Here is a 16,550-nt window from a genome sequence, read left to right on the forward strand (position 1 = left end):
AACAGTATAACATAGCCATCTATCTGTAAGCTAAATTAAGTAAAATATAGTGCTTAAAACAAAAGAGGTGATATTTACACTTATCCAGGACCAATCTGGCCATTCCCAGTCAGCTCTGGGTGCTGCATTTTACAAAGGGTACAGATGACTTAGACCGTGCCTGGGATCTGAGGGGTCTGGATTCTAGGTCTTAGGAGAAACGATTGAATACACTGAGAATGTTTAGGCTTAGCAAGGGATGTGATCGCTGTTATCATGCATTTGGAAGATGTCTTGTATTATAGAAAAGGGTTTAGGTTGCATATGTTAGTCTTCCTAACTCCAGAAAAGGAAAGCCAATAAAAAGAAACTACTGGAGATAATCTTCAGATCAAACTATGAGTTTAGTTCTCAAAAGTTAGCATCATAAAAACATGGAATAGGCTGTTTCTTATTTACTAGTAGATGCTTGCATAATCTGGATGACTATTTTGAAAGATTCTGTAGAGAGTATGGAATCATTTGGCAGGAATTTGTGGCTCTGTGACCTCAGAGCCCCTTTTATTTTAAAAATCTGTCAAAATAGCCTTTCAGAGGTATTATTCAATTTAGAAGCTTATTAGAGTTTTCCTAGCTCTAAAATGCTGAGAACTGTGGAGAAACCTTGTCAAACAGAACTTATCTTTGGGCCTCCGCCCCACAGTCTATAAAATAAAAATCATTGAACTAAAAATGGTCAACAAGTTAATTCCCAGTTCAAAAAGATCCAGTGAGGGGAAAGAAGAGATTTTATGATTTGATGGATAAATATAATATATAGTTCCTTTAAACTTTGGATTGGAGAATACTTGAAGTTTTTTAATTTGTTGAAAGGCCATTCTGGTGGGATGTGTTGGTTTTTTAATCTTTGAAATAATTTTTATTAAGTAAAACATTGTTATACAATGAATAACTCACCTAAATAAGGTAAATATTTAGAAAATTGGATGTACATATTTTTTGGTATTAGAATAGTCAAGTATGTAAAGAAGATGTGATAGAGTAATTGTCCTGCAAGATGCTGTTGAGTTTCAGGGTAAAATAATTTCATGAGTTCATAAACCTTATTTTTATTGTTGTTGAAAGTTACCAGGATTTTTTTAGTTGTACTATAAAAGTACAACTTTTTCTTATACATAAACATCCTTTTCTATATAAGAGGAAAGGTAGACATTTGTGACCTGAACTGTTTGTTCTGTTAAATATAGTTGTGAGTATATAGTAGAAAACAAGTATTAGTGGAAAAGTGAATGGATTCTGTTTTCCTCTTTTCTATACTTTAGCCTCACATGCTTAAGCCAGATAGGGCTTCCAGAAGTTACCTATTCACAGTATGAAAAAGGTCAAATTGAATTCATTGTTGACAGTATAAAGAACAGATGTTGTCATAAAATAAGGAAAAGAAAAACTGGCCAATGACTAATAGCATGGTATTTTGTGAAGTCTGTGTGTATAGAAATAGCAATGGAAAATTTCTACAAAACAACGTATATGACCATGGTCTGAAATGTGTGCTTCTGTATTATGGGTGTATGTGGTCTGGTATTTAGTCATAATTGAAAAATTCACAGTGATTAATAACTTCTAAGGAATTTTAAAACTTCTATTGGTATATAAGACATAAACTGTGGTCATTAAAATTCCTATCCATATTTTTTAGTTTACATTGAAATATAACTTCAAACAAGAACTCTGCTTTAGATTTTTTATTATAACATCACTATTTACACTTTATTGCTGAATGTAAACAGAAGAATTTCTATAACTTAAATAACATGTTCTGTGGTGAAAGATCTCAAATGCAAACAAAATAGAGTTCTCTTATTATTGCCAAGAGACCAACAGGCCATGTTTTGAGCATATATATATGAAATCATGTATTTTAATCCTATTAAGAACAATAAAACAAGGAAAAGGGTTTGTGTTGGGTTTTTTTTTTTTGATTTTTTTTTAAACAAAAGGCAAATTCATTTATTCAGCAAATATTTACTGAGCAACTACTTAATGCCAAGCAATGTTCTAGATCATGAGGATAAAACAGCGAAAAAAAGTTGACAGAGATCCCTGCCCTGGTGGAGCCCATTCTAGTCAACGAGACAGATGAAAAACAAGTCACATAGCAGAGTAGCCAGTTATAGGTTCTATGGGGAAAGGGAAATAGAGCGGTGCCCAGTGGGGATAGGGCTGTGAGGTGTGGCAGGGCTGCAGTCTGAATGGGGTGGTTGGGAGGGCTTTTCTCAGAATGTGTTATTTGTGTAAAGACCTGGAGGGTGGCGGGGAGTAAGTGTCCTTATCTGTGTGAAGTTGGCCAGGAGAAGGGGAGAGCATATGCACACGCAGTGGGCACCATATGCCTAGTCCTTCTTGAGTGAGGTGCTCCCTGGTCCCATGTGGCTGGATAAGCAAGGGTGAGTGGTAGGGAGACCAAGTGGTAGAAGATCAAGGTTGAGGTGGGATGCAGTCCTGACTTTGGCTTTTATTTAAGGGTGGGGAGTCACTGGAGGAATGGCTAATTTATACTTTTTAATGAAAAGAATGCATAGCTGCTTAGTCAACTGTGTTTGGGTTCAGATGATTTGAATTGGGGGCGGGGGGCGGAGAACCAAACAGTTCTTTTGTACAGAATTGAGAATCATAGTTTAAATAAATCTCTGCTTATTAAATTGCTTTGTTCATTTATTTTAATCCAACAAATAATGAGCCTCTATATTAGGCACTAGGGAGGATGCAACACTAAATAGAACATGGTCTTTCTCACAGAATTAATAATCTAATGGTAATTTTTAAAAACCCTATATAGTTCAAGTCTGTATCATACAACTGTTCAAGAATAAGGATAATTGCATTGCCTCTAATTTAATGAGTTCCTATGCTCTATCAAGCACTGAGCCAGATGCTAGAAGGACCAAGGGATGCATTTCCTTCCCTGCCATGGGGTATTCTCAGTCGAGAAGGAGGACCAGAGGATCAGCATTCATGACTGATCCGTTGTGCTGGCTACATACCTCTGCTGCCCTATGCCCAGGGTCGGTAAACTGCGGCTCTCGAGCCACATGCGGTTCTTTGGCCCCTTGAGTGTGGCTTTTCCACAAAATACCACAGCCTGGGCAAGTCTATTTTGAAGAAGTGGCGTTAGAAGAAGTTTAAGTTTAAAAAATGTGGCTCTCAAAAGAAATTTCAATCGTACTGTTGATATTTTCCTCTGTTCACTAATGAGTTTGCTGACCACTGCCCTATCCCTGTCATCCTCCTCACAAGATTGGGAGAGGCTGCATCTTATGCATCTTTGTGTCTCCAAACCTGATCCAGTGTCTGGCACTTGGGTGTTTAGTGCTTGGCATTTTCCCAGCATTTGTTGTTGTAGATGCCTGTTGATGCTGCTGCCATTACTCACATTTGCAGTATACATTTGCTTTTGTTTTGTTTTTAATATTAGAATTGAGAAAACAGTGAATGATTTTTATTAAATAACACGATCTCTATCAATGATGAGATCATGTACAAGAGGCCAAGAGAGTCCTGTGTTTCTACAAAAAGTGTAGTGAGGACATTTCTTTGTGGAAGTGAAGACTTGCATTTTCTTATGATAAAGAAATAGTTCTTTACACTGATGCCACGCACCCCAAAAATGGGAAAATAAAAAATTGGCAAAGTAATTAAGCCAGGTGTTTAATGGAGTATGGTGCTAGTGTGTGTCCAAATGCTCTCATGTTGTCTGCCTAGCCCGTATAAGAATGTGAGTTTGCCAAACTGGAGCTAATTCCTTGAGGTCAGTGACTGCGTTTTACTTATAGATATAGGTGGAGCTCCTATACCTGGCCTACTGCCTCTCACAGAGTGCCTCGGGGATTCAGTGAAACAGTGAAACTGAGGTGGCTTTGAGGGCAAAGAAGAGAGCCACTCACCACCAAGAGGAACTGGAGAAATTGGTAAAAAGAGTTGAGTGTCTTCAACTGGAAAGTGAGAAGGACATTTAGGTTGAAAGAACAACCTAAATCAGTGAATAGTCAAAGAGCCTAGTGTGCCCAGGGAGCATTTGTCGGGGCTGGGAATGAGAGGGAGGCTCCCGATTAGGGGAACAGAGAGGATTCAGTTGAGGGAAACTACTCTGGAATTGGAGGGCTTTGGTATTTCATGCTAATATTTCACTTTCCTCTTTGGATACTGGGGCTCTGTGAAACTACTCTGGAATTGGAGGGCTTTGGTATTTCATGCTAATATTTCACTTTCCTCTTTGGATACTGGGGCTCTCAAGGGTTTAAATAGGTGTGTGGCATGATCGGAGTTGTGTTTTGGGAAGAAAATACTGTTAACAATGTTAAGAGATGGATTAGAGTGAAGACTTTTAAGTCTCATGGCTTGTAACTTTTTAATATGTCCAGGAGAGGGTATCAAATTGAGTTTCATAACCCAGGTGAAGGGGCAGGCAGACAGTCTGGGACTCACTTCATTTTCTTAATTTCATGCGATTATTCAAGGAAAGACTGGAGCAAGAAGAAAAGACTATAAGGGAACCCTAGAGAGGGTATAAGAGTGGTAGAAGAAACTTAGGGAGACCAGCAAGAAACAATGTTTAAAACAAAATGAGGAAGGAATTTGAGGAAGGTATAGGCAGGAGTGAAAGGATGTCAAGTGTGTAGTGATATATGGACAAAGTCTGAAGAGAGGCTTTTAGACTTAACCACAATGCATTATAATGTGTATTGCTTTTGGTTTTTCTTGTCTCTTTCATTAGATTTTAAGTCATTCATGGGAAGAATCAGAGCACCAACTTTACATTTTCTCACAATGCCTGACAATTAATTAGTAGATGCTAAACCACTTTTTTGCAATAGTTTTGGGCTAATTGACAAGTATTAAATTTAAAGAATGTTATATACAGTGCAAATTATTTCAGATATGATGCCCATATAGAAGGCAAATTGTGTATGTGTATCTAAGACCATGCTTTCATACTGAAGTAAAATTATAAGCAGTGTTACATCGAATGCATATTAGCTATTGATATTTTTAAATGGAGTGTTACACTATAGTGATTTTTCTTTATTTGTTTGCATAGCTTGGCACCTGTGTTTGCTCTGTTTGTACCATTTTACTGCTCCATACCAAGAGTCCAAGTGGCACATGTTCTGGGCCCGTTGTCCATCACAAACAAGACATTGATTTATATATTGGGACTGCAGGTATAGTATGCATTTTTATGTTCACATCTCTTTAACCAGATTTTTTTTTTTCTTTCTTTCTTTTTTTTTTTTTTTTCTTCTTCTTCTTTTGGTCTTTTTCTCATTTGATCTCCTTGAAAACAATGTTTTTTCCCATAAGTTTGGCTTTATGATCTATATCAAATGTTCAAAGGAAGTGTTAAGAATGAGAACATCAAGGTATATAAAGTACTAGAATACTTTCATAGCTTTTAGAATCTGATAAGAGCTTTCACTGTAATTCATATCAGTGGAAAATATTTTAATTGTACAATTGTGTATAAGTACTTTCTCAAAATTATAGTATGAAGTGGAAACAAATGAGAAGCGTGAAAAGATGGAAAGTGGAAAATCACTCTCAAAATTAATTTATTGAATATGGTGTCACAAATAAGGCTCCGAAAAAGAAACCAGATATGCTTTACTAACTCAAGTTTTGGGCTTAGCTATAAGCTTTGTCAACTTTACAACTTCTATGTCACATAGGCATAACAGCAATGTCACCACCTGCTAAATGGTTTGATATGAAGACCATTAGGATACTTATTATTTGACTTAAGTTGAAAAAGGTTATTATTATCAGTATTCACAAAATATTGATTACTCTTTTCTGGGCTCCAGGCCCATTGATACCTATGATTTTCAGTTTTCTACTTGTAATATTAGTACTTGTCACTTTTCTTGCACTCACAGCTTTTGATATAAAACTTTTATTATGCTATTTTCTGTGGTACCATGTGTAGGTTGGCCTTTTGATCCACTGTTAATACTCATAACATTCTTTTTCCCGCACATATCAAATCGAATAGTAGTGTCTCTGTAAAATGCCCTCCTCCCTCCCCTTTTAACCTTAAGCATTTCCTCTAACTTCTCTAGTCTGCTCTCATGTGTTATCAATGGCTCATCTGGTGTAGGTGTTCTTTTGATCACTTCTACAACCGTTTCTCACGAAATATGTTTACTTCTCATCTCTCAACCTACATTGTGTTTCAGTCTCCCTATCCTTCCTAATATTCATATAACCTAGTAGCTTATTTCTGCAGTTATTATGGTGTGCTGTAGCATGTTCTGGGGTGTTTCTTTTTTCTCATTTTTATGATATTACATCAGAAGGCAGAAAGCAGTGGTAGAAGAGAGCGCTGGACCTGGGGCCAGAAACACAAGTTCTAGTTCTAATGTGCCACTCACTAGCCTGTGACTCGGGTCACAGAAATCTTCTGAGCCTCATGTTGACTCTAGAGTTCCTTCCAACTCTAATGTTATAGACCATCTTTGAGAGTGAAAAACATTGTGTTATTAATTATGGAGTAGAAATTCAATGGAGCATTGTGTAAAGTCTTTAGAGCCAAAGTGACTTGTTTAAATACTTGCTCTGACAATTATTTGCTTGTCTATCACCTTTTCTGAGCCCCCATTTTTTATATGTAAAGTGGGGATAATATCTAGCTTACTGGGTCATTTGAAAGATTAGAGATAATAGTATTGAGTGTTTAGGGTAATCTGAACAGATAATAAGAACTAAGTACATTGGTTCTTATTAATTAATAACTTATATCTCTCTAGATACTACCTTTGGTATTCAGATTATTTTGTGTGGGGTTTTTTTTGTTTGTTTTGGTGAGGTAGAAGCTGGTATCAGAAAGTAGAGAAGTAGATGCTTGAATGGCGTTTGATAAACTCTGAAGTCCTTAACATGAATGGTATCAGGATTCTTCTTGCCTATCCAGTATAAAATCCCACCCCTCCTTTGAAGTGAGTATCAACCCCTTATTCTCAAAGTTCTTATTTCCTCTCTCCCTCACTCCCCTCTAAATCTTTGCACATGTTTCTGTTCCTTTATGTCTTCCACACCACAGCTTCTTGAAGCCACAGACATTTGATGAATGAATGACTTTAATCACTATCATAAGTACAAAAATGTTTGTGATGAGTTATTTAAATATCAAATGGCTTGGGAGGCAGTCATGTAATGCCGTATGCTAGGGACTGGGGTGGATGAAATGAAGTGAATTGTGATAAAGTGTAGTTGAGGAGTGAGAAAACATACACACTGTCAAAACATAGAGACTCAGTTGGGACTAGAAAAGCAATAAAATGAGGGGTTTAAGAGTCCAAAGGAAATAATTTTTTATTAACAGAATTAATGATACATTCATCTTTTTCATGTATGAGCCATAGAAGCATGGAGCACAGGGCTGTTGAGCCAGACCACTGGGTATATATTCACAGCTACACCACCCACCAGCTCTTTGACTTTCAGCAAATTACTTAACCTCTACATTTTCTCATGGGTAATATAAAGTTAATAATAGAACCTACCACTCAGGGTAATTAGGATTCGGTAAGTTTAATGTATGAAAAGCAGTAAGATCAAGCTTGGCACAAAATTGCTATGAAAGTATTAACTATTTTATTATTCTTTATAGTTTTAGAAGAAAATTACAGAAAAAATATTTTCTTTTAAATAAAATTATCAGTCATTTAAACTGAAAAATGATTTGTGGTAGATCAAAGGATTAAATTTTAGATCAAGGAATTAAATTTAAAGTAGCAACCAACATTCATTTCTACTTAAGCTAGCAAGCATAAAGCTTGTTAGTGGCCTTTGACTTGTGCTTTGTCATTGTTTACCTTTGTGTCTGTCTTCTTTCTAGTATCTTTTTTCCCCCGTGTATCTTGGAATAAATGTGTAGAACTTTGAGGTTTCCATCCAGCACAGTCTCAGCAATGAACCTGGGTATCCTGCTTTTTCTGTCTGAGCAAAAGTTCTTATACTCCTGAGCTAAAGATTTAATGTAAACAAACACTAGGTAACAAGTCTTTACTTTCTTGCAGGAATCCTTTGAGATGTCTTACGACTTTTTTTTAACTCTAAGCACAACACTTGGATTTAAATGATTTAGAAAGCAAAGGGAGAGATTTCATGAGGTTTAATTCTAGTTACTTTTGCCATTAATTAACTTTGATATCACTACTTAGTTTGCTCTTCCTTGGAGGACCTGAAATGAGAATATCAACTGTTACACAGAGTAGCACTGAACATGGACCTATATACTTGAGATCTTCCCATCTAAATTTAGAGTAGCAGTGATGAGAAATTAAAATGAGAAAATTATGTGAGCTAATATTGCATGTCATTTAACATCAAGCATTGGATGGTGACTGCTTATTATTTATATTGTTATTTCTAATAATTCCTTTATATGTGGTATTTTACCTAACTAATATACATTTATAAATGAGAATATGCATGAATTTTACTTACGTATCTTTGCATGGGAGTGGGTCAGGTTTAACCAATGCATTTTAAGCTATGAAAAGTAGAGGTCTTGGTTAAAAAAGAGAAAAATTAATATATTATTTTCTTTTAAAGAATGGAATTGATATTGATTAATTTTCTGTTTATATTTATGATATATAAGTAATTCTTAACATAAATGGTTATGATTTTAATTATGTAAACATTAGTATGCTGTGACTGGCAGTTGAATTTAATTTTTAGTTGCCTTTTTTTTCTTTTATAGCTTTTCACCTCTGGTTCCTACATCTGGATTGTAGCCATAAGTGGACTTGTAAGTGTGATTCCCTCCCCTCCCTATTCCCTCTCTTTTCTGAAGAAACTTTAGGGAAAATGTCTTATTTAGATTATTGGTCATATTCAATTATCTCCAACATTTTTTAACCATTGGGTGCTGTCTCAATTCTACTTCCTTATTGATAAAAAATGGCTGATTACATGGACAGTGAGGCGAAGGAGGGCCTGTTTGTCTTAGTTTTCAAGGTAACTTTGGTGCAAGTTTTAGCTGAGTTTCTTGTCAGTGTTATTTTAAAATCACATTAGTAGTTGAACTCATTAGGAAAGAAATGACAGAAAAATAAAATGAAGAAGTTGGGTTTACTAAAAATAATAAGGTATTCTTCTTGTTTTGTTAAGAGACTTTGTCATGCAAGGGGAAAAAACAAGGCCAAGTGGAAAGTCAGGTGGATTGGAACTGACAAAAGATTCATTGGGGTGTGCGGCCAGAGAGGGAGAAGTGAATGAGCCTGAGGACTGGGGTTGTGTCCTCATTCTTTGTGCTAGAATGTCTTCACCTCATCCATCCCCATGCTGCATTTGTCTTAAGCTCTATTAATGAGGCATTTAAAGAGACATCTAGAACATGAAATACAACTTTACTTTTCATCCATGACTTAAATTTCAACTCTCAAATTTATATTTATGTTTAATTTCTTTCTTGGGAACATCAAATAAAATTACAAAATGTATTCATAGTAATATATAAACATCAAAGAGACCTATGCATTCTACTATAGAAATTTTCATTTTAAGTGAGTTATCACTATAACTGGTTTCCCAGTGAATGGTATTTTGGACTACGTGTATTAATTTAAGCCTGCTCACTTCTCTCCTTTATTCTGTGTGTTATTCCTTTGTGTTTATTCTTTTTATATACACTTAATCCTTCATTCCCCACATCTTCCAGCCAAAATTCTGGGTATTGAAGTCACTTTGTTTCCCTCTCCATAAGATACCTGATTTGCTTTAGCATCACAGCACTGAACTCCACTGTGAGGTCTTTGAACCATCTGAGCCACCTGGTATTCTTAAGACTTTTGATGACTTGGAGACACCCTGGCATCAGATTGAATCCATGGGCACAATTGCCAGACTCCCCCTAGTCTAATGTCATTCCACTTGAACTACTAGCTTGATTGGCAGCTACTTATTAGCCTGTGGAAATAGATAGCTCATCACTTTCATCATTAAAACAGCATGAGAATTTACTATTTTGTTCATGATACATTTTGTTTCTCTTAGCAATGATGGTTTCACTCCTGTTTTGGATATTTTTCTAAAACACTCAAGAATTTGTGAAGTAACATATATACTATTTCATCATGTTAATTTACTATTGATTGATTTGCTTTCATTGTCCAAATACTTCTTTAATAACTCATTATATGAGTTATTAAAACGTAAGTTTTAAGACATCTCATTGTCTTTCTTTAATTCTGTTTTCAGACTCCTGGTTTTAAATTGAGCTTGCTGACACCTCAGATAGTTTCATTTTGTGACATTCAATACTTAGAATTGGCAGTTGCATTTTTCATCTCTTTTAATCTTTTTAAAATCTAAAATATGTGAAGGCACAGGTTTTTTTCAGTACACATGCTTAACTGGTAATAAGTGCTGTTTTAATTTTTTTTAAATCAGAAGTTTAACAAATTTTTAACATAAAATTCCCTTGTTTCAGAAGAATATATAGAATTGCACAGTATTTGGAATATAATTTCCAGATAAATTTAGCACTTAAATAATCCCATTATTAATAAACACTTCTGAGCCAAATGAATTTTTACTTTTTACAGTAATTAATTCAGCCATTGTTAATGGCCTCTCACCATGAACACAAATCTGATAAATCTTCATATCAGCCTTGTTAATTATTATTCCACCATAATCAGATGATACTATGTTTATTTCAAGTGATTAATATTAGTGAAAAAAATCATACCCAGTTTTTCTTCATGATGTACCATATATCAGTGCTTGTTTTGAACTTAATGGATATTTCTTACTTTTTTAATAAAACCACACTTTATTATGAAATATTTAGTATAATATGCTATACTTTAGATAAGGATAATTATAAAGGATATTAAAATTATTTGTGAATATTTGGTTTACACACCACTGATTATAGGATCAAAGTCTAAGATTCACAAAGCCATGGCTTGTTCCAGATGTCTGTTGCTCAACGTGACTTCTCTTCTCCCCATGTATTATATATCAAGTGACTTCCCTTTTTTTGGTTTTAACGCTAAATAAATACTAAAAATAAAATAAAATTCTTACTAAAAAGAAATGCACAGATGGTATTTAATGTTTAGGGAGAATGTTAGAAAACCTGTTGATGGAATTTCTCCTTTTAGCATTATAGCCAATAATTCTCTTAACATACTGTGTTAAGGAAGTAATTTTATTTCAATCTGGCAATTTTGTGGGGTGTTTGTTTGTTTGTTTGTTTGTTTTTGAGAGAGAGAGAGAAAGAGCTTAAAAAAAAAAGACATTTGTGTAAAATGTAAGTCATATGTTATCTGCTGTCATAGAAACCAAAAACTTTATTCATTTTTTCTGGAAAGCTGCCAGCTTTGAATTTAGCTTATTTTCTTTAGTTATTGGTGGATTATTTGGGTTAAGCTAGTTTTTCTTGCTCCTTGTGTCAGTTATTCTTAAATGATCATAAATGTTTCTGAATATATAACTTTAAAATGCCCCACTGATTAAAAGAGGAGGAGGTTGATAAATTGCATCAGTGTCATATTTTATTGAAATACTATAATAGGTGTAATCCAACACTCTGTCTTCAGTGGTATCACAGAAAGGAAAAGAACTAAAATTTGTTCCTGTGTTGAGAGGGGGGAATAGTGGTTAACTTACCAGGGCCGGTAATTAGTTTGCCTAGGACAGCTGTCACTCCAGCAGAGATTCCAGCTGCTACCTTTCCTTTAGGAAAGGGTAAGGGCGTTCAGTTTTGCTTAAAGATTACTTTGAGATTATTCACATTTATCACTGACAACATGTTTTTATGTTACATTGTTTTTATGTTGCACTCATTGGCAATTCTGGTTTTTAATACCAACATTTAGTATTTAAAATACTAATGTTTTCATGAAACGTTGCAAAATTGTGATTAGAAAGTTTGGCTGTAGCAGCCAAGTGAAATATTTCAGTTTAAGCAAGAAATTTAAAAACGTTAGTGTACATCTACTTTCCTCATATTCTCACCATAATGTATAACTGTTATTAATGTCTTTGGTGAGAGACCTTCAAAAATATAGGTGCTCTTTTATATATTTCATTGTCACTAATCTTGTTACACATTAATACTTTTTTTCTTTGAGAAAACAATTCTTACTTATTGAAGTTTATAAATAAGCTCTGTTTGTGGTTCTGCAGTGAGACTTTGGGTCATCCATATGTCTGCACTTCTTCATTTTCTACCATTTTTTATGAATCATAATAGTGAGTCATTACCACTGGGATGTACCCTAATTCTCAAAAGCTGAAGTCTGAGCTGGTTCTGGCATGATTAAAACAGAAAGGGCCTGCTTCTGCAGATTTTCTTCTCTTACAATTCACATATTTCTCATCATTCAGTTTTCTTTCAAGCTATTTGAGTGAATTAAGAAACAAGCCTATATTTCTCAGACTCCAGGCTTCTCCCCTTCAATATATCACTTTACATTCTGCCCATTTCCTGTGTTTGTACCTGTTTTGTACACTATTCCAGAATTTTATTTTCTTTAATTAAGTAACCTTAGTGTGAAAAAAAATCTGTCCTACCAAATAAAATTAGAAACATAGATTGATACCGGATTACTTAGTGGTCTGAATTTATTTATTTTTTTTATGTAGGTAGTAGGGATCTTTCAAGCTTTACCAATAAAAAACTTTGTGATGGTACAAGATTATAAAGTCTTACTAGGGTTTGTAAGTCAGAGAAGGAGAAGGGGAAAATGAGCAATTTTGAAGGAGTCAGAATGGCTCATTGGTAGACTGTGATTTGCTTTTCTGTTTATCCCCCAACCCCGCCCCCAGTAGTTTTACACACAAAAATAGAACATTGTCCTGTGGTATCTGTAAAAGAAAAAGCACCAAACAGAACCTTATGTTGATTGGCTTTCCAAGTGATGGTATCACATTAAGGACTAGCATAATCTGTGAAAATCTGAACTACTTTGGAGTAAGTTTTGAAGCTTCCTTGGTGAATGAGAATGGGATGTTAGGTCCTCTGTGCCTTCCCTTTTCATGTCTTTCTCTTCTCTTCGTGCTTTTCTTCTGTTACTTATTCTTTCTTTCCTTACATTTCTTCTCCTGGTTGACTAAAGAAGGGTACAGTGTAGCAGGTCAGATAACATATCTGATGCCCAGGGATTTCGGTTGAATTTTGGGGGTTGAGATTATTTCTAGAAGTTCATTGAAAATGAGGACAGATGCTGAAGAAGGAATTCAAGGCTCTTTAGAGTTGTGAGGTTGGTTGAGCTTGTGAAAATATTAGAAGACATTCATATTTAAAGATTGCTTTCACCTTCTTGTGACTAAAATAGCATATAAACAACACTGAATCAAGTGCTTATCGGTACATTGTACCTCCTCCCTAACATTGATTCACTCATACCTTCTGTCTACCCGCCCCTTCCTTCTTCATGTCCCCTTCCCCTACTGGCCTACTCAGAGAAACCTGTCCTCTGCCTTATCAAGGCAATTGCAACTCAATCCAGGGCTGACAAGGAGTGTTTTATTAGACTGTGATTACAAATGAAGGGAGTGACTAGTAGATGTTAATTTTTAAATGTTCATTGAAAACAAATGAAGTTACACCAATGTCTTAATAAAACTGACACAGAAGTGCCTTATAAAATGTAGCCATAAACACTTTTATTACTGCAACATATCTTCAACCTGTAGTCAAAAACCTAGCCTCCTTGCAAATTCTTTCTAAATGTTGCCTCTTCAGGTACCTCTCACCTCTGTGTACCATACATGTAATTTAGTGACCTTGAACATTTTACTGTTCCCAAGTAAATAGGATCCTGTGCCATTGTGCAACTACATTCTTTAACAAACACACTACATACCAGGCATTTGTGATGGATTGTTATTTTTTCAAATACTTCTGTTTATCCAAAATATTTGATGCTCCCCTCTACTGGGTCCCTCGATAGTAATAAATCTTTGTGATAAGCTACTGAAATTTGGGATAATTTATTATACAATATAACCTAGAAAAAGCAGACTAATATAGCTCTTTCCTAAGCACTTTACAAATATCTTAATTAGTTCTCATAAAAGGCTGATGATGTAGGGATTGTTATCCCCATTTTATAGATGAAGAAACTGGGCACAGAGAACTTAATTAAATAATTTGCCAAGAATATAAGATGATAAGTAGTGGAGACACGATTCAAATGCAGATTCCCTAGCTTTAGTGTCTATGCTCTTAAGAGAAAGCTTTGCATAGCCACATGCAGTTTCTTTCAACTCTATTCCTTCTTTCATCATTAGTTTCCTTCTTTTCCTAGAGAAAAAAAATCATAATCATTTAAATCCCAACTTTGAAGTTTTTCCTGAGTAAGCCCTGTCCTCCAGTTTTGGAATTAGACATAATTTCTTATAATCCCTAGTGCCTAACACAATGTCTGGCATTTTGTCTACATTTGTTTATAATTATTGAGTTTCAAAATTCAATATTATCAAGATAATCTCTGTTTTATAAAACACTGTGATACTTCGTGATTGTCAGGATGCTTTCAACATGTGCTGTCTTACTAGGTTCTTGACTCATCTCTACAGAGGTGGAGCACCAGGACTTCCCATTTTAAAAATCAGGTTGCACAACTGGTAGGTGATAGAGCCAGGACCAAAGGCCAGGTGCTCTCCTCCTGGTCCAGTGCACTTTTCAAGGCTCTCATCCATGTCTGCTTCAACCTCATGACACTTTTGTACAAAGCTGTTCTTAGGTCTTCCCTTTGCTAAATCAGTGAGAGGAAGCCCTGTTAATGATCAATGGAGACAGGATTCTGGAGCGAGATCCTGGATAAGAAGAAATTTTAAAAGCACGCAGAGATGCTGAAGGACACATGTCAATGACAGCTTTCTGCAGCTTTCCCTATGAATTTTGTGGGCCAACCAATATCCAAGAAAACTTTGTCCCATTGGCAGCCTCTACTTTTAGCTTTACTTTCTCTCCTAAGTTCATCAAGATATTTAACTGGTCCTCCTTCTAAGGGATTAAAGATGTAGCTCAAACCTTATCTTCAACAAACTCATCTGTGTTTCTCTCATTGTCGTGTATAAGAAAATAAAGAATGGCTTTGAGAAAGTTTAAAGGATAATTAAAATATATTTAGCTAGTTCAGTAGTGCTGCTGGTCAAAGGAAAAAGAAATAAAGGAGAGGAAAGAGGTTGTCAGGAAAACAGCCATCCTTTTTAGTTTTAGATGGTTACTGGTAGATCATCATGAAAATTGCATCATAAAGCATTTCCCTGGGGTCTTCACATTGTTCTCCTACCGAGAGGGAAACCCTTGAACTAATCTCTTTAAACTGATTTTTTTTTTTAAATGGAAGTGTCCAATGTTTTTTTCTCTTTGGCGCTGATTGCGTTGATATTTCTCTGGTATCTTGATAATAATATATAGGCAAGGTCTGTGGTAAAATAAATACATGTTCTTTGGAGTATACTCGTTATTTGTAAACAGTAACATAGCTTATCAAAAAGTCTTCTCATGTTAGTTTATGTTAGCTGGAAATGTTTTCAAGGTATCAAAAGTTTTTATTGCTAAAGATTGTTTTTAATCTGCTAAAATCTTGCCTCTTTTATAGGATTTAAAAGATTTATGTGTCTAGAAATGTCCAGATCTTTCTAAATCTTCACATTCACTTTTTTATGAAAAAAAAATGTTTTCTGTTTATGAAAGTTTTATTTATGTACAATAAAATTCACCAATTTTGAGGGTACAGTTTGATGGATTTTTGTAATTTTATACAGTTGTGTAACCACCACCACATCAGGATAGAAAACTGTCCCCTCACCCTGAACATTTTTTTTAATTCCTTTTGCTCTCAGACCTCTCCCCCAACACCCCATCCCACGTAACCCTGATCTTCTTTATGTCACAATTTCATATAATTGGAATTTAATAGTATGAAGTCTTTCGTGTTTTTCTTCCACTTAAGATGATGTTTGTAAGATTAATCTGTGTTTTATTAATACATCATTCCTTGTTATTATAAGTATTAATTTATGGTATGGTTGCACCACAACTTGTTTATCCATTCACCAGTTGATGAACATTTGGGTTACTTCCAGGTTTGAGTTTTTATAAATAAGGCTGCTATGATATCTGTACACACATTTATGTAGACATATGCTTTACCTTCTCTTAGGTAACTAGGAGAAGAATTGCTAGGTCATATGATAATCTATGTTTAACATCATAAGGTACTACCATATTATTTTACAAAGTGATTATATCATTTTGCATCTCCACCACCATACATGAGAGTTCCAATTGCTCCACATCCTTGCCAACAGTTGGCATTGTCAACTTTGGTTAGCATGTAATGGTATCTTATTATTTTAATTTTAATTTTTCTAGTGATTAGTGATATTGAATATGTTTTTATGTGCCTACTGATCATTTGTATCTCTCTCTTGTGAGGTACTTGTTCACATGTTCTACCCACTTGTTCATTGGGTTTCATTTGTCTTCTAATTGAGTTAAAAGAACTCTTTATATTCTGAATATAAGCCCTTTGTGAATA

General features: G+C 35.0%; 1 protein-coding gene across 2 annotated transcripts in view; it reads left to right on the plus strand.

The window, feature by feature from the left end:
- UBAC2 (UBA domain containing 2) overlaps positions 1–16,550 on the plus strand; it is a 167,725-nt gene that overhangs the window by 101,877 nt on the left and 49,298 nt on the right. Inside the window, exons 6-7 of one of the 2 annotated variants that reach the window (XM_036456287.2) lie at positions 5,078–5,201; positions 8,744–8,791. In XM_036456287.2, the coding sequence (XP_036312180.1) occupies positions 5,078–5,201; positions 8,744–8,791 (172 nt within the window). The remainder of the gene's footprint in view (positions 1–5,077; positions 5,202–8,743; positions 8,792–16,550) is intronic. The other variant, XM_036456288.2, reaches the window with a different exon arrangement.

This window comes from Pipistrellus kuhlii, unplaced genomic scaffold (assembly GCF_014108245.1).
Source record: "Pipistrellus kuhlii isolate mPipKuh1 unplaced genomic scaffold, mPipKuh1.p scaffold_m20_p_3, whole genome shotgun sequence".
NCBI lineage: Eukaryota > Metazoa > Chordata > Mammalia > Chiroptera > Vespertilionidae > Pipistrellus > Pipistrellus kuhlii.